The sequence below is a fragment of the Trichosurus vulpecula genome, chromosome 8, assembly GCF_011100635.1.
Source record: "Trichosurus vulpecula isolate mTriVul1 chromosome 8, mTriVul1.pri, whole genome shotgun sequence".
Classification (NCBI taxonomy): Eukaryota; Metazoa; Chordata; class Mammalia; order Diprotodontia; family Phalangeridae; genus Trichosurus; species Trichosurus vulpecula.
This window is the reverse complement of record NC_050580.1, coordinates 161,418,929-161,442,640: the sequence shown is the minus strand read 5'-3', so window position 1 is coordinate 161,442,640 and position 23,712 is coordinate 161,418,929. Positions and strand designations below refer to the sequence as shown.

At 37.7% G+C, this 23,712-nt stretch overlaps 1 protein-coding gene across 3 annotated transcripts in view; it reads left to right on the top strand.

Moving 5' to 3' along the window:
- The window catches only part of CGNL1 (cingulin like 1), a 201,507-nt gene that overhangs the window by 142,764 nt on the left and 35,031 nt on the right, over positions 1–23,712 (top strand). For all 3 annotated transcript variants that reach the window (XM_036734362.1, XM_036734360.1, XM_036734361.1), the window contains 2 exons: positions 12,631–12,837; positions 13,828–13,932. In XM_036734362.1, coding sequence (XP_036590257.1) covers positions 12,631–12,837; positions 13,828–13,932 — 312 coding nt within the window. The remainder of the gene's footprint in view (positions 1–12,630; positions 12,838–13,827; positions 13,933–23,712) is intronic.

The following is a 23,712-nucleotide window of genomic DNA, read 5'->3' as shown; positions in this document are numbered from 1 at the left end:
AAAAATTGGAAAATCTTTCAAAAAGTTTGTAAAATCACAGTAAATAAGGGAGATTGGTAAAGACTGGAATGAAAGTCAGAAGGCCTATTATTTGGAGTCTCACTAACTTATTTCGTAATATGACTTTATTCAAGTCATTTCACTTTTCTAGGCCTGTTTTCTCATCTGTGAAATGGGGTTGGATTTCCAAGGTATCTTGCATCTGTTGTATTTGAATGTACTTGATACGCAATAGTGATTTAATGAAATGAGTCAAATTCTACAGAATCTGGGCGACAGGTGTTATCTTGCTCTTCAGAGGAATGAATAACAGTGAGGAAAATGCAATACTTAAAGTAACAGACCTCTATTTTTCTTGGCTATTGCTCACTCCTTTAATTAATAATGGGATTCTATATTGTGCATCGTGAAGAAGACTAAATGTATGTATTCCTGGTTGTAAAATTTCAAAGTTTTGGGTAGTCAATAAAAATTACAGGATCATAGACTTAGAGCTGGTAGGGATTCAGATGACATCTGACTCAACAGCCACATTTTATAGATGAGGTAACTGAAGTCCGCAGAAGGTAAGTGATTTTCTCAAGGTCATACTAATAATGATTAGCAGAACCAGGATTTGCAACTATGTTCTCTGACTCCAGATCATCCAGCATTCTTCCTGCTCTACCATACACTTCCACATTTGAGTACAATATTTCAAAAGATTTGTTTTTATCATTTTTTAGCTTTATTGATGTGTTTTGTTTTTACATTACGGTGAAAGTACATGCAACATTTCACGTCTTCAGCACCCCTCCCACCTGTTTTAAAAAACTAAACAGAAATCTGTTATTTTTTTTTTTTTACCTTCCACTCTAATGAAAAAGAAAAAAGTGAATAAATTTCTGGTAAAAAAATTATGTATAGTCAAGCAAAACAATTCCCTTCAATGGCTATTATTATTTATATATTTATATGTGTGTATGCATATACATATACATATACATACATACATACATATATATATATATATATATATATATATATTTGCATGCATGTGTTTGTATGTATGTATTTCTCATTCTGGTCCTAACCACATCTTCACCTGGACTCTAACCATTCAGAGGCCAATCAACAGGGAACAAATAGGACATAAATGGGCCTATTCCTATAGCCCCTGCAATATTTATCTTTTTCTGTTTTTTATCATCTTTGCTTCTCTGAAGGGTTATCAGGTAGAATCTCAGAACTGCTTTAATCGACATTTCTCTGATTTTTAGTGATTTAGCACATTTTTTCATATGGTGAGAAAATAATACATATAATATATACTTTATATCCGTAAAATGGTGATGTATCCATTTAGCAAATGTGTTTCATATTTACTGTGTATTATACAACCTCCCTAAAGACTGCTTATTTTTAAAAAGATAGACTATATTCTCTCATTCTTTTCCCATCATGGCACATTGTGGTGGAGCACCAGCTCCTGCAGAACTGCCCAAGCCTGAAAGTATTAAGGTACTATACTTTAATATTGGACTTTGCCTTTTCCGAGGGCAAGCCTAAGTTAGTTTGGAAAAACTCATCACTAATTTGTCTGCAGGGTATTGAATTCTTTAGGCAGAGAAAGTCATAGGAAGATCAGAATCTATGGTAGAGAGAGCATCCACAATCACAAAATTCTAGATCGATGACATGAGGATGAAGTTGATTTTTTAAACTTGATAATTAATAGATTTCCTATAGCCATACATTGTCTTGTTCACGTTACTATGAATCAAGGACACCTTCATGTGTAAACTAAACTGTCCGGTTTTTGTTACCCTGGGAAAGCTATAAAGTAAAATCACCAAATTCAAATAACCCATTTTTTAATATTCCAGATTGTCTTTAAGGCAAGAGTTCTTAATCTTTTTTGCATGTGTGGAAAACAGGGGAAGGAAGGGGACAAAATATTCATTAAGTGCCTCTTATGTTTCATGCATTGTGCTAAGCACTTTATAAATGGTAATTAATTTTATCCTCACAACAACCCTGTGAGGTACATGCTACTATTATTCCCCACTTTAGACGTGAGGAAACCAAGGCAGACAGAGGTTAAGTGACTTTCCTAGGGTTATGATCCCCTTTGATTGTCTAGTCAAGCCTATGGCCCCTTTTCAGAATAACGTTTTTAGGTAATGGATAAAAAGCATAATGTTACAATGGAAATCAATTTTATTGAAATAAAAGTTCACAGGACCCAGGTTAAGAAGTCTTGTTCCAAGGCCTAGGTTATTAGATGGCCTGGGGTTTTTGGGGTAATCCACTACCACCTTCTCCTCAGTTTACAAATCCATACTTTAAAAACACTTTCCAAACCTATTCATTAGCACCTCTGGGGCATGAAAGATAGGACAGCCACTGAAGCAGCTGTATAAACAGAATGTGTTTAGCCAACCCTCCCACACGTTGTTTTGTGCTGGTAAGCAATTCTTTTTCTCCACATATAGATGGGAACTGAGAAGAATGCAGTGGGAAAGGCCCAGATGGCATGAGGGCTTGCCCTTACAGGATCTTAAAGATGAAGGAGTGCTTTGTGCTTATAGCTTAATTCTTAATATGTACCACTAGACCAATTTAAACTACCTTTAGCTGCTTAGTGCTGCTTTCCAAGTGTCCCTCATGAGACACATTTTGCAAAGCACCTATTGGAGTTCTAAGGAGTCAGCATTTCTGAAAGTACTTTCCAGCTTCAGACTCTGCGATGTATGTACTGTTCTCGCCTGGAAAGATCTGATGAATGCAAAAGTTCAATCTAACTTCCTAAAGAGAGAGATCCTAGCTAGGTCTCTTCTGAGCAAAACCAGCCTTTGCTTTTTAATCACATCAAAAGTGTAGAGAAATGCCAGTAGGATTAAAATAAAAATAACTATCAAAGGAAACTAAGAAATGACAAAAGAACTGGCATCTTAATAACATGCTTCTTAGTGTTTTGTTCCAGTACTTGGCCAGCAAATCTTATTTCTTCTTTGTCTCAACAAATGTTAATACGACAAAAACCTCCAACTTGAGATTGACTATTAGATTTATATAGGTTTGGTATGGAAATATAAGCTAAGCTATGTTGGTCTCAGGGTCTTCATCTGTAAAATGAGAAGGCTGGACAGAAGCAATATCTGTCTCTAAAATTCTGTGAACCTACGAAGTAGGTGAAGATAATTAATATATGCGTGGAGACAGTGTGGTGCTTGTGGGAAGCCTGCTGGATTTGCAGTCAGTGGAAGGACTTGGGTTCAAATGCTGCCTGTAGTACTACCTGTGTGACCATGGAAAAGTCAATTAATTTCTCTAGACCTCAGTTTCCTCATCTGTAAAATGACAAGATTAGATCTGATGGCCTCAGTTTCTAGCTTTAAATCTATAATCCTATAACTTCAAGATGGAGCCAATTGATTCAGTGGTCCCTCGAGAGTGGCTATTGCCACAAACCTTTTCCTTTAGCATGTACCACCCAGTCATACTTCTTTCAAAGGAAAGCTCATAAAATCAATTCCTGTGCTACCTGTGAGCTAGGAACCCAAGACTATCTCTTGAACCACAGAGGAAAAAGAAAGAAGGAATATTACCACCTACCTGTGTTTCTCTACTCTACCTGTCACAACTCCCTCTTTTCTCCAATCCCCCCCCCCCACCTTTTTTCTGGGATCATGCTTCTTACTTTCTGTAGCAGAGGGAAGCCATCAGGCAAGAGTGCTTCCGTCTTATCTTGTCTTCGCCTCTGAATGTCTTGTAAGATATATTCTTCCATCCCAAATAACAGAGAGATGGCTCTCCTATTTTCCAAGATGAAACGCTTCACCCATTCCTTTATATTGTAGTTTTGCCTATAAATGTTCAGTTACCTTTAAGTTTCTTTCTGGCTCTAAATCTGATCCTCTGATCTTTCCTGTCTTCACACCATTGATTTGATTTACATATGAGGAAACTGAGGCACAGAGAAGTTCAGTGACTTGCTCAGTGTCACATTTGAGGCAGTATTTGAACTTACCGAGCTGGCTTTAGAAACCAAACAAAAGGCCCTCTTCATTTGACCCTAATGCTCCTTTTAGTTAACATCCTATGACTCTCCTTTATTTAACTACTAAATTTCTCAAAAGAGTAGTCTAAAACTACAGTTTCCACTTTTTTTGCCATCCCATATTCCACTGAAACCATATTCTTGAAGTCACCGATGACTTCTTCATCCATGAATTTAACCGATCTTTGTAATATTGAAACTACTAACTGTCTCATTTTCCCCTTCCATCCATCTGCCCCCATCATCATTATGCTTGGCATTATCATGGATCACAATAATTAGGTACTGATTATCTGTCATGTTTAGATGCTAGAGAGAATATAATAAAATAAGCCAGGGTCTTTTCCTCTCAGGAAGCTTGCAGTCAAGTAAGAGAGATAGCTATGAATACCAAGTAGTCTTACGATAAAGTGCCAAATAAGTGGCACAAATGTGCTATAGTTAGTTCTCTTTGGGTCCAGGCTTGATTCAAGCTGATCCAGTGGTTCAGGTTCAGGAAAGAAATGAAAGAAGACCTTCATTGACCATTCAACACTTAACAAAAAAAGATCACCCAACAATAATATGGAAGGATATTTGGTAGGGATATATAGTACAAGGGTGGATGCAGTCCCCCTTCTCTACTTATCCAAACACTGTTGGTTAAAAGGATATTTTGACTCCCATATCTTTAAGGTTGTTCATCATTACAATATTGTTGTCACTGTATAAATTGCTGTCCTGGTTCTGTTCATTCTGCATTCTGTTCATTCTGTAAGGTTTCTCTAAAACCATTCCCTTCATCATTTCTTATAGCACAATATATTCCGTCACATTTATATACAGTAACTTGTTCAGCCATTCTCCAATTGATGGGCATCCCCTCAGTTTCTAATTCTTTGCCATGGTAAGAAAAGCTGTGAAACGAAGTCGTCTTTTTAAAAGGTTAATCTGTAAGTATTATAGAGGATGGAACTTCTTTTCCTTAAATTTCCATAATGTTGCATTTTCCTCGTTCACAGAATTACAAAGACTCAGGAGTTAGAGTGGATCTCAGAGGCCATATTTGTCTCATTAGATTATGAGTTCCTATCTTTTGCTCTTTTTGTATCCCTAGTGGACAGCACAATGCCTAGCTCATAGCAGGCACTTAATAGCGATCAGCTGACTAACTAGTTTATTCTTTTCCTGAATAGGAATACCTCCAAACAGTTTTTCCCGTAAGTAGTCATCTAGCTTCTGCATGATGATTTCCAGTGAATGGAAATTTCCCATCTCCCAAGGCAACCCATTCCATTGCCAGATAGCTTTAGTTAAGATATTTCTTTCATTCAGTTGAACTATGCTTCTCTGCCACATTAATTCATTGCTCCTACTTCTGTCCTTTGGGAGTCAAACAGAACCAAATGAATCCCCGTTCTACATAAAAGCCCTACAGAGACTTAAAGATATCTGTCATGGCCCTCCCAGGTATTTTCCAGGCTAAATATTTCCAGTTCATTTAACTGTTCCTGGGATGATATGTTTTCAGTCCTACTGGCTACCCAGATCATTCCTCAGCTTATTTAATGCCTAAAATGTGGCACTACTCTAGATGTGGTTCGACCAGAGCAAAGTACAGCCAGTCTTTAGCTTCTCTCATTCTGTCTCCTGTGTTGCTTTATATAGCCCAACACCATGTAAACTTTTTTGGGCTTCCTCTGTCATACACTATTGATTCTCATTGAGTGAACAGTCCATTAAAACTCCCAGGTCTTTTTCACATGAATTATTGCTTAGTGATGTTACCCTAGATGTATACTGGTGAAGTTGATTTTTTGAACCCAGATATAGGTCTTTGCATTCTCCTCTATTTAGTTTTCTCATATTAGCATTGGTCTACCTTTCTAGATCTGTGAGGTCCTTTTGAATCCTGACTCTATCTTCTGGCTTATTGGCTATCCTTCAGAGCTTTGGATCATTGTCCTATTTAATAAGTATGTCATCTATACATTGTCTTTCTTCATCTCTGACATTTCTTTCTCTAATTGCTTCTTCTTTCTGTATATGAGTGTTTTTTGCTTGTTTCATGCTCTTCTTTGTGTATGTGTATACACACACACACACACACACACACATATATATATATATATATATATATATATATATATATATATATATATATATATATATATATATATATATACTTTCCTATGGACACCTCATCCATTTAGATGGCTTTGACTGTTAACTTCCATTTGAATGACTCCTGAATCTTTATCTTGGTGTTATAGTTCTGAATTTTCAGTTGCCTGTTGGACATCTCTTCTTCAAAGACCTGTCATTATTCCAAAGGTAATGTTTCTGTAAATGGTACCATTGATTTCTCAGTCATCCTTCGACTCTTCCATCTTGTCTCTTTTTCCTCCATATGTAAAAATTCAAATACCTGATACTTAGGTGACATTTTAAGATTTATTCCACAAGTCCTTAGTATTCTACTTTCAAAATCTCTGTCATATCCATCCCTTCCTTCCATTCATTCCTGTTGTCATCATCCTAATTTACTTCATGCCGATTTTAATACAAAGTGTCCCTGTAAGGTTCGGAATTCCTCTGGCTGGGAACCCTGTACCATCCCCATAACCACAGGGTGAGTTTGATACCAAAGGAAGAGGCCAAGAGGCTCCAGACTGATTATAGAAATTTAATCGATCATTATAAATACTTATAAACAGGGGCAATCTGGGGTGACTGCCACACAATTCAATGGATCCCCAGAAAGATCCCCCAAAATCCCTGTGTTAATTATAGAAATCGGACAAAAGGAGGAGAAGCCATAGGGTTCTTCACTGCAGATTGGTGGATATTTTGGGTTTTTCTTCTTAGTTAATGTTTTGGCTAACATTTTAGTTTACACTTAGTAATGAAGCTGGTTCCCAGACATCCAGCTGTTTACCTAGTGCTGTTGGGAAAGTGCCCAGGCAGTCAAGATTGGGTACTGGTCATGTACTAGTAACAGTATCTAAGTTATGACTTCTTAACAGGTCACCATATCTGGGCTTCCACCTTTCACAGAGTTTAAGTTAATGGCTTTTCACTTCACTTCTTACTGTGTATTATGGCTTTTCCCCAATCAAGGCCCCACAGTCCCCACAGTTCCATTTTAAGCACTAAGACTTCTGGGATACCCAGTATAATAGTCCAATAGGCCACCTCACCTTCAATTCCTCCCCCTTTTAGTCCATTCTGTATGGTGCTGTCAGCTTCATGCCATACTTTCTCCTCCAAAATCATTCACCTAAGTTGCACTGCATGTAGGAAAAAAGTCTGACCTCGTTACCCTGGTATTCGAGGTCTTTCATAGTCTAAATCCCTAATTAACTTTCTATATTTCTCCACTAATATTCTTATTTTGCGTATTTTTTTCAAAGCTGGTAGCATTTAAGTCCTTAAAAAAATCTCCTACACAAATACTTCATGTCAAATGGGTTTATTAGTTGCATCTCAAACATGCTTTTTGTTTCTCTGCTTCCACAGTTCTGTTCATGCTCTTCTTCCTTTACTAAAAGAACTTTGATAAGACCCTATTTAAACTCTACCTCTTCTACAATACTTTCAAGAAATCATCACTTATTTTTCTGAACTCTAGTATCATATATTGAGTCTTCATTCAACCGGCAAGTTATTAGATACTGCCTTATATCTTTTGTCCTGTTTAGAAATGATAAAAATCTTGTGATTTTAACAAAACAAAAACAACTTATTCCAGCTTGTTCCTTCCCCCACCCACCCCCAAATAGAACTTCTTGATTGTGGGGGTAGTATCTTATGGCTACCCTTCTCTCCCCCTCTTCCCCAATACTTATTTAGTGCAATGCCTTGTGCATAGCATTTATTCAAATATATATTTTGTCAACTTGATAACTTGATTTTACTGAATTAGTTTCAGTCTAGGGATTAGGAGGAGCTTTGGAATATAGAGGGATGATTAAGGTCTTCTGTCCACTGTCTCATCATTTAGTAGCAAACACTCTCTAAATGGATGATTTTGTGGTAAGCTACTGACTATGCCAGAAAATGGCTAGCACACAAAACTTACCAATCCCTAGTGAAATTTTTTTTTGGTAGCTGATTGAGGCCCTAGGAGCTAGAGACATAAGATATTGGTGTTCTTCTAATTTATGCCTCACTTCAGAAGGGTTAATATAATTTATCTAGGCTACACAGTTCCTGCAGTCTCAAATTAGCTTATGGAACAGCAGCATCAGACATCATTCTACAGCTCCCCCCACCTTTTTTTTTTTTTTTTTTTTGCAAAAAAAATTCTCATGTCTGATGTGTCAGTGACGTTTTACTAGTTTTTCATTTTTCCCAGGGATTTGGAGCAGTGGTTGGAAGACCATAGTCCAAATCTTTTCCTCAGACACTTCTAAACTATGTGACTCTAAGCAAATCACATTATCTGCTAATAGTACCTACCTTCCAGGGCTATTCTAAGGATAAAATGAAATTATGTTTCTCAAGCACTATATAAATGTTAGCTATTATTAATAGTAGTAGTGGGAGGGGACAAGGTGGTAGATATTTCTCCTTCCAAATCTACATTTTGGGATATTTAAGCATTGTAATTGATTGCTGAGGTAAAAGAAGGAGAAAATGAGGGGGAATGAAGGGGAGAAGAGTCTGATTGATTCCCTGCCTGATTTTTCCGAATATATCAGACTCAGTTTTATGGCCTTGACTGGGCTCTGATTAACTTTAAGAAATCCTGAAGCTCACTCCTCCACAAAGATGGTCATTATAACCATTTAGATAAGAGGTTCAGGGAATGCAATTTTAGCAAATGACAAAACCAAAGAGTGTCATTAAGTTTATGTGTAGCCTGAATTTCTGACTCATTTCAACCCTTCATCGTTGATCTCCAGACACTGCTGTCTGTATAGGTGCATTAAATGGTAATGGCTTTGCTTCAGTATTTCATTTATTGGGAGGTATTACATCTGTAAAGTGGTTCAGCTGTCAATTCTTTGGGGCTAGAATAAATAGACCACTGGGACACTGTCCCAGCTGTCTTTAAAATGAACATGTGATGTATAGGAGCATATAGACATAGAGGGGCATTTTAAATATATAGCACTTATATTCCAATACAGTGTTTATAGGTTATATAATTATATAGTTATTTTGGATAACTCTGACTAAAACTGCCTACAAAGCTAACCAGTTTATCTTTGGAAATATTTAAGCCTTATTCAGTTACTACTGAGAGATAGGATTTTTAGATTTTATTTTTATTTTTTCCTAAAAGGGAAAAAAAATAACCTAAATACTACAAGCACCTATGCTTCTTTTTGGTTTTATAACCCTTATTTTAACCTTCCATTCCCACGTGTTTGGGAATGGAAGTTCACAAATTCAGAGTTAATCACTTCGGACAAACTCATTTTTGCAAACTGATGCCAAAACACATCACCATTGTTTGCAAAAGCCTGAGGCTGCTGAAATTTCATAGAAAAGGCAAGGGAAGTAGAAAAAAAAACCCCACTTCAACAACCTTTAGATGATTGAAAATAATAGTAGGTGAATGTTGCCAAAGTTTGTTAAAAAGTCATGAAATTTCCACCTTGTTTTTTTCAGACACAATTCATTTCTTTCCAATTCCTCTCCCCATCTTGAAACTTCTTCCAATGTTGAAGGTGGGAAGATGGAGGAATAGGACAGGATAGAACTTGGTGAAGCCCAGAAATGTTTACAAAAAAAACCAAACCAACCCATGGTGTTTTGTTTCTTGGCTCCTTAATTGTTCCCTTCCAAACTTTTCCATTTCTATTGAGTGAATCACCATCTCCTTTTAGGACATCCAGGCTTGCATCCTATGTCAGCTTTGGTTCTTCCCTCTCCCTCATGTGCTCTGACCAATCATCTGCAAACTCTTATTGATTCTACCACCACAATATCCCCTAGTGTCCCCTTTTCTCCACTCATATAGCCACCACTATGGTTCAAGCTCTCATCACTTTTCATTTGGAATTGGTCTTCCTGCCTTCAGACTCTTCTCTCCTAATCCATTATCCATATAACTGGCATTATGATCCTCCAAGGACATATTTCTGACCATATCCACTATCCTGCTCAAAAACTTTGTGGTTCCCTATTTCCAATAGGGTAAAATAAAAATTCCTCAGACTGGAACTTAATACCCTATATAGCCTGACTCCAATGTACCTTTTTAGACTTATTTGACACTCCTCTTTTTCATGCACTCTGATATGTAGCACAAATAGATGACTAACTGTTTTCTAACTTTTGATGCTTCATCTCCTGCCTCCATGTCCCTTTGCACAAGCCATCCCCCTATGTCTGGAATATATTCCTTATTCACCGTTTCATGTCTGTCAATCCCTTTTGTCTTTCAATACTCAGTTTAATTAGCATCTCTTCTGTGAAGACTTCCTTTATCTCTCCTCATTGCTCCTCCTTGCCTCAAATTACCTTATCTACTTAATCTGTGTGGATGAGTAAACTGTACCATATTGTCAGCAAAGCATTGCTCAAGAGAAGCAGGGATGTCATGAGAAAAATGTTTGAACAGAAAAGATGTTTGGTCATTTAGCAGGAAGGGGAGAGAGAATTCACAAACTATCTTCCCTTACTGAGCTAAGGTGCTCCATAAGCATCAAGAAATATAAATGAAGGTCTCTAGCACCTTAGATCACTCCTTCCACCCCTGACCCAACCATATCAGACTTATTGGAGAACATGTACGAGAGTCACATGGGATAAAGTTGTAATCTTCACCATTTGCAGAAGGATCCATGGCTTTTCTTACTCCATTTCAATCCTTCTCTCCTTCCATTAGAATATAAGCTTTGTGAGGTCCAATACTATCTGGCTTTAGTCTTTGTATACCTAGTGTCTGAGTATCTTGTACATAGTACATGATTGAGAAATGTTACATTAAGTTGTTTTGAACTGTGTAGCTTCTGAGGTATAATTAATTAAACATTTGAGTTGAATGTTTTGGGGGTATTATAAGCCTTGTAGGTGGTGAATTTCTAGAGAATATAGCTTTCACTTTATTGTTGAAAGTTTGCAAGTCTTCCAAAGAGTTTGCACAAGCAAAGAAAACAATTCCCGTGGGAACTAGTCCCTGTCTCAATAGCTTTCTCCTTCCGCAAGAGGTCAAGTTAGCAAAAGAGTCTTAGGATTAGGATATCCAGGTTTAGTTTCTGGATTCAAATCCTGACTCACACACTTAATTGTCTGTTTGGTCATGAGCAAGGTACAAGTTTCCTTATCTGTCAAATGGGGATAATAACTCATAGATCTAATTTTGGAAGGGACCTCAGAGGTCATTTAATCCAACCCCCTCATTTTATAGGTGAGGAAATTTAAACAAAGAGAAATTGAAACTCACAGAAATAGTGTATATTAAAAGTGAGTTCTGAACCTTGGTCTCTTGACTCCAGAGCCAAGGCTCCTGGCGCTGTGTTAGCCTGTTTGCCCACCTCACAGACTTTTGAGAAATGTACTTGGTATCTGAATTACTATTTTCATGCTATGTATCTGCAGAAATATTTCTTACCATTTTTGCTGATATGATTTATAATATATTTGTAAGGAGGTGATCAGTGTCAATCACATGTATAACTGGAATAATGAAGATGAGCGAATTTGAGAGAATGTTTCATGAATAGTTAGAGCTTTAGGTCATGCTGAACATCCTAAGTTAAGGTAGTTCAATCTAGCTGCCCTAGTTTCATGAATATCAGTTTCTTTATTATATATCATAACAACAATGATTTTTATCCACAAAGGCAGTTTAACATGTACAGCGGAACATTACAAATGCAAATGGCTTTTACTGGCAAAGACAGATGTCAATTGCCATGGAATAAATTTTATCATAAACTACACATGCAATTTCTCAGTTGAACTGAGAACTGGTTAAAATCATTTAGAGATAGAAAACAACAAGCTCTTAAGTAGAGTTCATTTTAGAAAGCTAAAGATACGCAACCAGAGTAATAGACTTGTTAAACAAATGTACGACATAGTACATCATTTCCACTCCCACACTCTGTGATCCAGTGAAACTGGTTTCTGTTCCTCACACAGGACTCTCCATGTCTCATCTCTGTGACTTTGCACTGGTCATCCCCTATACCTGAAATGTACGCTCTTTTCACCTCCACAAAATTCTTCTCTTCCTTCAAAACACAGCTCAAGTACCACTTTGTACATAAAACCTTTCACAATTCCCCACCACCCCCCAAGCACTAGTACCTTCTTTCCCAAATTACTTTTTATTTAATTGCTATGTACTTATATTTATTCTATTTATGATTCTATATGACTTTATCGTCTCCACTATTAGAGTAGAAATTTTGTTTTTTGTTTTTTTATCTCCAGGGCCTACTACATACTAGGCTCTCAGTCATCTTAGTCAATAATTGTTTTTTGATTGATTGAACAGGAGGAAGTGATGGAGGTGGAGTGGGGGTGGGGGGCGCTACCCCGTTTCTCTTTTTCCCTCTGCCAGCTGAATGGTCATGTTTAGTCAGAGCATCTGAGCTTCCCAGCATCTAGAACAGTTTTAATACCTCCTTATTACATCCTTTCCATAGAATGTTGCAGTCCTGGCCCATCGGAGCAGCACTCCACAACCAACTCAGTTAGGAGCAGAAAACCAGGTGAAGGCCCTAGCCGAAGAAAATGAAAAACTACAGGAAAAAATCAGAGAATTAGAACTGAGCATGACGCAACTTCAGACACGGGTTGATGAGATGAAATTAGGTGAAGTCAAAATGAAGGAAAAACTAAAGAAATGTGAGGTAAGAATCATTGGGGCAAGCTGCGGATTTAGTGACATCTGTTCTTTATTCCCTTTCCCCTGTGTGTGGGGGGAGGAGAGAATGGGGGGGAGTAGAGGGCAGTGTTCTGAGAAGGGAAGGGATTTAAAATCAAATTTACCAGTGAAAAGCAATGTTAGAGTCCTCCGTACAACTGGAATTATCTTTAGTCCTGTGTAGAGCTGTGTAAATATGAAAGCAGCCCATAAAGAGGTACGGGAACAGTGTTGATATAGGCTGTGTGTATGTGTGTGATACACAGATGCATATTCACAGTAAAACTTCACTTATGAAGAGATCAGGCTTCAAGCAGCCTCAGCTTCCTGGATCAGAGCCAAGAACCAGAAGTAAAAGCACACTGAGCATCTGCAATAAGTATCATGAAGTCCACGTACTAAAGCTCATGTGCTTCATTCCATAGGAATGAGCCTTTATGTTTTCTTCTTAGTCTACTTGGAAGACACAATAAAGAGTAATCTTGGTTATCTTATTTGCCAATAGCCACGAGTTTGGGGAAACCAGTTTTCATAAGGAATATGCTATTGGGGAAAGGGCTAGAGTGGGGAGGGAAGGAGCCTGGTCCCCTTACTAGTAGTGGTAACCATTAGGGGAGGAGAGAGAAAAGCTAAATAAAGCAGGCATATAACTGCATGTATAGCACCAGTATCTACAAATGGATATTCCCATTTATAACCTTGAATAGTCAATTAAAGGTTATATATTTGGTTTCCCACTGCTATTGGCATAAATGAAATTTTGCTTTATCCATCTAAACTGATAGATATAAACTGGAGAGTTGCTGCTCTTTGTTGGGGGCCATCTTGGACCCAGTTGCAGCTTTCTACGATAATACTCTTTGTTGTATCTACTGTCTTCTCTTACCCTTGGTGCTTACTTTATCCCATGGTGGCAGCTTCGTTGGCACAGTTTCACTTGGTCTCAGTGTATTTGTCCCCTCTTTTTTTATCATAGGGAGAAAAGCAGCAACTAGAAGAAGCCCTTTTATGTGCCAGAGATCAAGAAAAGGAAATACTGTCAGCAAAAAGGGTCCTGGAGAGTCAACTAGAGGACATTCAGGTAAAAAAAGGGGGATGCTCTTTTTAATCTCTCCTCAATGAAGCCCCAAATAAATTATATACAGAGAATGTAAAGAAATTGTTTCATTTTTCTTCCTTCTCTCACTGGCAGGATCTCCACCATCCTTCAGCTATAATGTCATGACAACTTTTAATCATTTCTCTGGCTGTTCTCCTGAAGTGTCATTTAGAAGTCAGATCCTTAGAAATTTGACAGTTTTTAGTAGGTGAAATGGGAATTTTGTGGAAAGGTCTACATAATCATTTCCCCAAATCTGTCATGCCAGTCTTTTAAAACAAGCCTCTGAGAAATTGTACTAGACTACAAGCCTACAATATTAGTTATCATAAGGATTTTAATTGAAACTAGGCAGCTGCTGCCACCCAAGTCACTACTTTTTAGTATATTAGTATGTTTTGTTGGTCGATCAGAAAACATGGTTTGAAGGGTATTTTCTAAAGATAGGATTTTGTATAATGACCTCTGTATAATCTATCTTGTGTTTTATGAAATCCTTCTCAACTCAGGCCCATGATTTTTAAAGAAATAATATTTGAAACTACCTCCAGGCAAGTAATGTAGTTTCTCAGCACTGAAAAGTTGATGTTTTGGAGAGTTGTACAGAAGGAAGAGTTGTTGAATTGTTCCACTTGTGAAAAAATATAACTTCAGGCACATGAGAGTGCCAAGTAGTGAGAAACATTCAGAGATCAGTTTGAAAACAACTCTCTGTAGCTAGATGGTGCATACAATGATTCTTCTCACACTCTAAGCACAAACCAGAGAGTCTGGGAATCAGCAGCTTTATTTGTTCTTTTGGGCCTGACTTTGTGTAGTTCAACAACTGTTTTTTAAGTGCCTCTCCTGTGCAAGGCACTGTACTGGGCTCTGGGCATAGAAAAATGAAAACTAGGGCAGATTTTGACTGAAGGAGTTTGCATTCTTCTGATGGAATATGACAGGAAGTCAGATAAATGTAAAAGAATGTAGGGGAGGAAGGTAGGAAAGGTGAGGTGTCAGACAGTCCTCTAGGAATATTTTAGGAGGGAGAGAATACTAACCCCTGAGGAATATTAGGGAAGAATTGAGAGTGGGGAGGTATCCCTTGACCTAAGCCTTGGAGGCTTCTCTCAAAGGGGGAGGTGAAGATGGGGAGCACACTTCGGGCATAGGAGATACTCTGGGTTACTATGTGAAGGTAGGAGATGGCCTGTCAAGTTTGGAAAACAACTAATAATCTAGTTTTGCTAAAACAATTTAAAGGGGAGTAATATAAAATAAGTGTATAAAGGCCACCCTTGGCCAGATTATGGAGCATCTTAAGTAGAAGAGTAAAGAGCTTGCATTTTTCCCTAGAGGCAAAAGGGAACCAAGAAGGGAGTAGGCAAATGACATTAATAAGTTATTTTGACTATTATAAATAACCAAATTAACTATAAAGAACATATGAAGAAAGACTCTATCTGCATCCAGAGAAAGAAATGATAAATGAAAGTATGTATAGAATAATTTTACATATATATGTAATATATGTATATATACATATATACACATATATATACATATATACATATATGTATATGTACACACACAAACACACACACACACATATATATATATATACACACACACACATATACCTATTGGTGTCTAATAGTAGCCATCTCTAGGGCAGGGTAGGGGAGGGAAGTTAAAAAAGGGAAAAAAAGAAATTTGCATGATTATTTTGTTGCAAATTTGAAAGGAATAGCAAGTTGTACATAGTAAATTTTCAGTTTCATGTGCAATCATCTTTTTTATTGTATTATGTTATGGAATTGCTTGTTTTGTTCCATAAATTAAATAAAAAACCAGACTTTAAAAAAAAACACATGATATTATCAGGCCTAGTCTTCAGGAAGGTTATTTTGAAATCTGTATGGAAGATAACTTGAAGAAGGGAGAAACGGGAGGCAGAACAGCCAATTAGGAGACGAGTTAAATAATCTTAGGTGATAGGTAATAAGGGCCTGAATTCAGGTAGTGGCTTTGAATAGAGAGAGACATGTATAAAATGTTGAAAAGACAAAATCAGTAGGGCTTGGTAATTGATTAGATATTGGGAGTTGGGGTGTAGGGAAAGTCCATTGATTCCAGAGTTCTGAAACTTGCAGACTGGCAGGATGGTGGTACCCTCAGTAGAAATAGGGAAGCTTAGAGGAAGAACAATTTTAGGGGAAGATGATAAGCCCAATTTTAAACCTGTTTATTTCTTTAGTAAGGGAGGGACAGACAGCCAAGTAGGACTTTCTAGCAGACAAGTAGTTATTAATGTGGAATTGAGAAGAGAGTAAGACTAGATTTGGGAGTCATCCTTGTAGAGCAGAGGTTCTTAACCTAGGGTCCATGGATCCCCACCAAGGGTTGATGGATAAATTTTCCTACCCATAAACTTGGATGGGAGAAAATATTACATCTTTATTTTCACTGATGTCTAAAATGTAACATTTCCTTCAATTATAAAAAAAAAAAGTCTTAGAAGAGGTCCATAGGCTTCCAAAGGCACCCATGATACAAAAGGGAAAGAGAAGAAAAGAAAAAGATAAGACTGGTGTAGAGGAACCTTTGGGAACAGATGAGATTACTAAGGGAAAGAGAATAAAGAGAAAACAGAAGAGGGCTTAGGACTGAGCCTTGGAGGACACTCATGCCCAGGGGGCTGGAGATAGATGATGCATCAAAAGGGACTGAGAAGGTATAATCAGAGGGGTAGGAGAACTAGGAGAGAGTGTTATCACAGAAGCCAAGGGGAGAAAGAGAGAAGGAGAGACTCTCCAGGGTGGGAAGGTGACTATTGATAGTGTCCAAACCTGCAGAAAGGTCAAGAAAGATGGGCACTGACAAAAGGTCATTGAATTTAGAATTAAAAGCTCTTTGGTAATCTTTTTAAGAGAATAGTTAGAAAATTAGAGGGGTTAGAGGACAAATAGCAAAGGTCTGAGAAGTGACCGGGTGGTATTTATTCTAGGTGGTTAGTAGCTCAAAGAGGGAGAGCTGAAGGACAATAGCTTGAGGGAAAGACAGGATTAATTGAAGGCGTTCAAGGATAGGGGAGACCTGCACATGTTAGAGCAGCTCAGGGAAAAGCCAGTAGATAGGAAGAGGCCAAGGGTAAAAGGGAGATAGAGAGAAGGCATGATAAATGGAGCAAATTCCTCTTGCAAAAGATGAGAGAAGACACAAGAAGATTAGCCTTGGCAAGAAGATGGGTCACCCCATCCTTTTTGTCTGGAGCATAGGATAAGATAGGTGGAAGGGACAGAGAAGTTTTGAATTGTTGAATAGGGGACATCAGGTGCTTGGGTAGATGAGGGTATGTGGGGCAAATGGCCTCAGCTTTCTTTTTGAAGTTGGGGGCAAGGTCATTGATTAAGCAGATCTTGATTCTAACGTTGCATCTGGCCTCCCTGGCTTTTCTTTGTTTTATTTTTTATATTGAACTTTGCCATTAATCTTTATCAACTAGTGATGTTTAATTAGCACTCTCATGATCTAATTGTTTTATTGTAGCCAGAAATTTTTTCTGACAGGTCTTTCTTTGTCAGACAAAGTGGCATTTTCAGAGCCATTGGGTTTGTGTTTGTTGTAGGGTGGCTATACGAGTCAACAGTCCAATTGCTTTATTTAAAATTTTTATCCTTGTCTTTTTTTAATCATCACCTTCATTTCCAAATATCCATGGCCCCCTCCTCTCCAACACAGGGAATCATCCCTTGTAATAAAAACAATATGAAAAATGAAATTTTGCAGTTCAGCAAAACACATCAGCTAGGTCTGACGTGCTGCTATGCAGTATTCCAAACCCAGAGTCCTCTGCAAAGATGATGCACTTTCTCATTTCTGCTTCAGAGCTTGGTTTGGTCATTATAATTACACAGCACTGAATTTTTTCCTCCAATAGTTAAATTTCAACAACCATTTGTTGAATGCCTACCATGCACAAAGCGTTGTGCTAAGCACTGGTGTTTCAAAGATGAAGTAAGTTATAACTGATGCCCATATGGAGCTTAAACCTAATATAGAAGATTAGACATATATGCAAATAATTAGGGGCTCAAATAACGTACTTTGAAACATTGGCGGGTGAGGGAAGATAGCTTTCCTTGAACAGAAAAGGGAGGAAAGGAAGGACATTGCAGATGGATTTTAGTTTGTGAGTAATTTGGGAACAGAAAAGGAGAAAATCCTAAATCCTAGGCCCAGCTTTTACACATGTCTGAGAACATCTGTGTCTTTGTCCTGTCATATCAGGAGGTTTCACACATACTGAAGGATTTCACCAGCTGTAAATCTACAGTCAACAGCTAATTCTCTGTACGGAACAAATAGTGGCTGAAAGCCGGGAGATGTTAATGCCCTTTTTTTTTTCCTCTGGAATTTCTATTCGTGCTTTGGAAATTATCTTTGACGTGCCACTTTTTTCAGGGTCTGTTTTCCCAGCTGTGGAAAAGGCTGGTCTATCAGATAGGCAGTGTGGGATGATGGGAAGAGCCTTTATCGTGGAGTTAGTTCATTCAGGTTGTGGCTCAACCATTTTCTATGATTGTCATCTTAGGCAAGTCCTCAGCAAAACCAAGCTAATGATACCTACGTTGGCTGACTCCACAAGATTTGGGGAATGATGATGTTAGCTCTCATTCCGTAGTGACTTATAAAACATGTTCCATGTAACATCCTCGTGGAAGAGGTGGTTCATTTCAGGATAAAATAATCTTATCTGTGTGAAAGTTTTTGTGAACTGCATAGCACTATGCTATTTGAAAATACTAATGTAGAGTATCAAAAAAGTCTTTGTGCCATTTCAAGCTATTAAAGGTATTGAAGCTTGAACTGGCACAAAGACTTTTGGGACACCCTGTGCTTTGCACTGAACTTACTGGTATCCGTGTTTGCTATTCACTATCCAGCTGGAAATTTTAGCCATTTAGGTTCGTAGTTCTCATTGTCTTACCTACATTATTTGGGCTCAGAAATAATTCCATAATAATCACACTGTCTAGACAGACCATGTTTATTAGACTCTGAGATACCATTTGTTTTCCATCTAAAAAACTGGCACAAATGGTCTTAGTAATTTTCTTTTTGTGTTTTAAAGATTATTGCCTAAAAGAGAGTTTAGCTCTCTAGAAGAACAGGGAGAGATTCATTGGAATTTTTTAAGGCTGCCCTAAAGATTTTAAAATTTCAAAGTCTTGGGTATTTAATATTCTCTTTACATCTTATCTCACTATCTAAAAAATCCTGGATTTTATCTCTCTCTGTTGATACAAATTGAAACATCTCAATGCCATTACTGTGATATCTGTCACATTTATTGTTTTTGTTCAGTCGTTTCAGTCATGTCCAAGTCACCAAGACCCCATTTTGGGGTTTTCTTGGCAAAGATACTGGGGTGGTTTGCCATTTCCTTCTCCAGCTTATTTTACAGATGAGGAAACTGAGGCAAACAGAGTTAAGTGACTTGCCCAGGATCACACAGCTAGTAATTGTCTGAGGCCAGATTTGAACTCAGAAAGATGAGTCTTCCTGACTGCAGGTCCAGCACTCCTCCCTGTCCCATCTGGCACATAGTTGGTGTTTAATAATAACTTCCTTATTTGATTGATTGTTGGTGGTATTTATGAGTTACTGAGGCTGGGGGAAAACCCACCTTTTGGCCCTTCTGTTGTTGAACTTAAGGAGGTGAATCAGATGAGTCTGTACTCAAAACCTTTGCAGCTTGGCATAGACTTCTTTAGACCTTTCAGTTTGTGAAACCAGAGTGCTGCAATATAGGGCTTTGGAGAAGAATTTCATGGGGGCTGTTGACCTTATGGTCTGATTTAGTACTTTTTAATTCTGGCTTCTTTGCAACTTGTTTGTTTTATATCTGCTTTCTTATTATTGTACCTGTTTTAAAGTGTTGGCTTATGTATACAGAGAGAGTTTTGAGGACAGCGTTTGTCCTTAGGACCACTTTAAATGAATAAAGTTGATGACATTTTGACCATACGCTCTTAATACATTTTCACCTAGCTACAGGTGCAAATAAAGGTATCCTTTATCCCAGATGAACTCAGGATACATCCCGTTGGCTGCAACTAGTCACAAAATCTCAATCAAAACAGTTACTCAAAGGATGTGACAGGGGGTTGATAATATGTTAAGATGCATTAAATGAATACTTGGTAAACACTTGTCCTATGTTTTTTTTTACTAGATGCTATAAGAGATATGGGACAGCTAAGAGGTACAGTGGATAAAGTGCTGGGCCTGAACACATCTTCCAGAGTTCAAATCTGACTTCAGACTAGCTATTTGACTGTGGGCAAGTTTCTTAACTCTTGTTTGCCTCAGTTTCTTCAACTGTAAAATGAGCTGGAGAAGGAAATGGCAAACCACTCTAGTATCTTTGCCAAGAAAACCCCAAGTGGGGTAGTGGAGACTTGGACATGACTGAAACAAATGAACAACAACGAGAGATAAATACATGGAAAATATGTTCCACACACCCTCATAGTCTAATTGGGGGTAGGAATGAGGACAAAAAACACCAAGAAACCAAAAACTCCCAAATATTAATGAGACCATAGTAAACTATTGTATAGCAAATGCTTGTTCTCTTTCTTCCATTCCTGCTGCTTTTTTGGGAGTTGTAGAGATTTCCAGAGAAGATTTGGCATTCTAGCCAAAATCTAGATGTTGAAAACCAGAGGCCTGTATTTAGCATGCATTGATTTACTGAGGCAGAGACCTGTGGCTTAACTCGAGATACCTAGGGACTTGTGGAGTGTGGCAAGTGAAGATGGAAAGATACTTTTGATTAGGTACAACTCAATCTCTAGAGGGGCATTAGGGAGAAGTCCTGGGGTTTAGTTGGTGATTTTTTTCAGACCATGGAGAGAAGGAAAGGGGATTAGTGATCCAATGAAAGGCATGCCTTTAGCACATAGTAGTTACTAAATAAAGGGCAGCTAGGTGGCACAGTAAAAAGAAGACTGGGCCTGGAGTCAGAAGACTCATCTTCCTGAGTTCAAATCTGGCCTCAAACCCTTAACCCTGTGTGCCTCAGTTTCTTCATCTATCAAATGAACTGGAGAAGGAAATGGCAAACTACTCCAGTATCTTTGCCAAGAAACCCCAAATAGAGTCACAAAGAGTTGAATATGACTGAAAACAGTAAACAACAAAAAGTGCTAAATAAATGCTTGTTAATTGATCCAGCTACCTCATATTTAAGGGTTGAGGTACAAGTTCTTGGTTGTTTTCTCACATTTAGGACAATTCCAAGGGAAGTACCAGAACCCTTTATGTAACGTTCTCCTAAAATATTAAATAATAACCAGCTGTGATAGGAACCATTTATTCAAAAGCTGAAGGACCGATTGCTTTGCTCCGTCTTTTTTGTGTTTATTTGCCTTGAATTGCAGCTGTAAAAGCTTTATCAGCCAGTCTTTTGACTCTTTATGGAAAGAAATGTAAGCTAACCGAGAGAGGCCTATGTACCAGGAGACTGTTGGTGTGCTGCTTCTGTTCCCCAGTGACTTGTAGGATGAAGATGATGGGATTCCTTTCCACCCCATTTGTATGGGATGTTCCTTTTATTTCTGCTCATGTGCCAGAATAGGGGAATGATAGTGGGGTTGTCTTCCTAAAAGTATGTTGGTCATATGTTCAAACTAGCCAGGGTGTTGAGTAGGATTTGACTATTCTGTCCTATACATTATCAATATACTTTTAGAGCAATCCTAGCTCCCATGCTCTCCAAAGCCCTTAACATTTTTTAATGAAGGGGGGGGGTGTATATTGGGATGGGGGGAACTGCCTATTTTTGCTATCTCCTTTAAAACTCCCCACCGGTTGCTTTCTTTTCTACCAGCTGGAACTAACTTCATGACCCTAGTAGAGTAAAGTAAGATGCTGGCTTACATTACCTTTTCAAAAGACTTCTGCCTCTAGAACTTTGTACATTACGAGGCAGATGGCACAGTACAGTTGTATCAGACTAAAATAGAAACGGTGGCCACTTTTCCATATAGATAAGGATGTCTCTGGGGCACATACTATATGCTTCAGTTTAAAAATGTAATATCTATATTTTATTATGTTTTTATTTGTTTTGTTAAATATTTCCCAATTACATTTTAATGTGGTTGAGGCTTCCCTTGAAAGTATCTGGGCTACGTGTTTGACATCTCTGGCATAGAGAGAGGATAGAGAGCCAGATTTGGAGTCAGGAAGACCCAAGTTCATATCCAGTCTTAGATACTTATTTGAGTATATAGGGTGTCTCAAAAGTCTTAGTGTAATTCTCTTATTACAAGCTTAAAACTACACTAAGACTTTTAGGAATACATATATGTACACACACACACACGTGTACAGTATGTGTGTTATATAGAAATATATTAGAATATATTATATGTAATATATGTATATGATTGTTATAAGTATATAGGCATAAATTAAATATATGCTTATGTTATATAAAAATATATGGACAGCTAGGTGGTGCAGTGAGTAGAGTGCCAGGCTGGAGTCAAGGAGATTAATTTTTGTGAGTTCAAATCTGGCCTTCAACACTTACTAGCTGTGTGACCCTGAGCAAATCACTTAACCCTATTTACCTCAATTTCTTCATCAGTAAAATGAGCTGGAAAAGGAAATGGCAAGCTGCGCCACTCCAGTATCTTTGCCACGAAAGCCCTAAGTGGGGTTATAAGAGTTGGACATGATTGAAAAACTACTGAACAACAAAAAAATATATATATATTTATGTAAAAATAAACACATACCTGTTATGTAAATATACGTGTGTGTGTGTGTGTGTGTGTGTGTGTGTGTCTAAAATAGCCTTCCTTTGCTTTTACAAAGTCCTAAAGAGTGAAAGAGTGAGCTTCATTGGAGAGTGAAAGATCTGGCAGGTCCTATAGACCTCGAAACACTTTTATTATAGGTCCAGGTAAGAGTGAGTGCCATCCTTACATGAAGTGATGTGAAGTGAAATGAGCAGAACCAGGAGAACATCAGACAATGTAACAACAACATTGTGTATCAACTATGATTGACTTAGCTGTTCTCAGTAATACAATGATCCAAGACAATTCCAAAAGACTTCATGGTGAAAAATGCCATCCATCTCCACAGAAAGAATGAATGCAGATCAAAGCATACTAGCTTCACTTTATTTTTTTTTGCATGTTTTTTTTCTTTTGTGAACTATAATTGTTTTGCAAACTGTTTCTTCTTTCACAATATGGCTGATATGGAAATAGGTTTTACAGGTTGCGCATATATATGTATATATATATATACGTATGTATATATACATATACATATATATTATAATATTATATGTATATATAATATATATATAAAATTGCTTACTTTCTTAGGCAGGGGGAGGATAGGAAGGGAGGGAGAAAATTTGGAACTCAAAATTTTATAAAAATGAACGTTAGAAATTGTCTTTACATCTAATTGGAAAAAATAAAAAATGATTAAAAAAAGAGTGAGTGCCATCTTGGATGAGTTTAGCTAAGTTACGAGAAGTTTTTTACCAGTTTAGCTTCAGGGTAATGATTTTTTTGAGCTTCCAGAGTCTATCCACTTAGATCAGGCCTATGCAGCATGCAACCCAGGGACTGCAGGTTTTGCAGGCCTCACTTAGATGATTGGGTTGTGACATTAGTTGGTGGGAGGAATACCCACGCTACTTGAAATAGTGAAATGAGAATGAGCCTTCCCTTGACCTGCTTCTTT